We start from the raw sequence: 483 nt of genomic DNA, 5'->3' as shown, positions 1-483 counted from the left end.
GCGCGAACCGGCTCGGATAATTTGCGTTCCAAGCGAGCCGCCTCTCTCGTTATACCGTTAATCACCGATTCGCCGATCTTACCGCGTTCTCTCCGATTTCCAGAGCAAAGGGACAACGCGATGATGACGAGAAGAAGAAGAAGAAGAAGAAAAAGAAGATGAAGAAGATGAAGAAGAAAACGGAGAAGAAGAGAGTGGTTCAACTCACAGAAGTGGTTCCCCGGTCCGGCGTAGTGATGACCCTTGTAAGCGGCGAACAGTCCTGGGTTGATTCCAATCTACGACACAAAAATCGATCCCGTTAATCTCGAATCGATGGATGGATGGATCGCAACCAATATTCGTTCTTCCGTTCGTCCTTGCAAGCATACCGCAAACAGGCAAAGAAATCCGCATAATTTACTTTTATCGTGGTCGATCGATTTATCTCCCCAACGATCCAAAATGATACTTTAGTTTCGATCTCTCCTTCCGAAGAGATGA

At 46.8% G+C, this 483-nt stretch overlaps 2 protein-coding genes across 2 annotated transcripts in view; one reads left to right on the top strand and one right to left on the bottom strand.

Moving 5' to 3' along the window:
* LOC102680176 (DNA (cytosine-5)-methyltransferase 3C-like) overlaps positions 1 to 483 on the top strand; it is a 43955-nt gene that overhangs the window by 8425 nt on the left and 35047 nt on the right. The gene's annotated exons all lie outside the window — the stretch shown is intronic.
* The window catches only part of LOC102673730, a 34406-nt gene that overhangs the window by 10864 nt on the left and 23059 nt on the right, over positions 1 to 483 (bottom strand). The window contains exon 6 of the mRNA XM_031511711.1: positions 209 to 278. Within this exon, the coding sequence (XP_031367571.1) occupies positions 209 to 278 (70 nt within the window). The remainder of the gene's footprint in view (positions 1 to 208; positions 279 to 483) is intronic.

The sequence above is a fragment of the Apis dorsata genome, unplaced genomic scaffold (assembly GCF_000469605.1).
Source record: "Apis dorsata unplaced genomic scaffold, Apis dorsata 1.3 scaffold_344, whole genome shotgun sequence".
Classification (NCBI taxonomy): domain Eukaryota; kingdom Metazoa; phylum Arthropoda; class Insecta; order Hymenoptera; family Apidae; genus Apis; species Apis dorsata.
The sequence above is the reverse complement of the archived record's forward strand: the minus strand, read 5'-3'. Positions and strand labels throughout refer to the sequence as shown.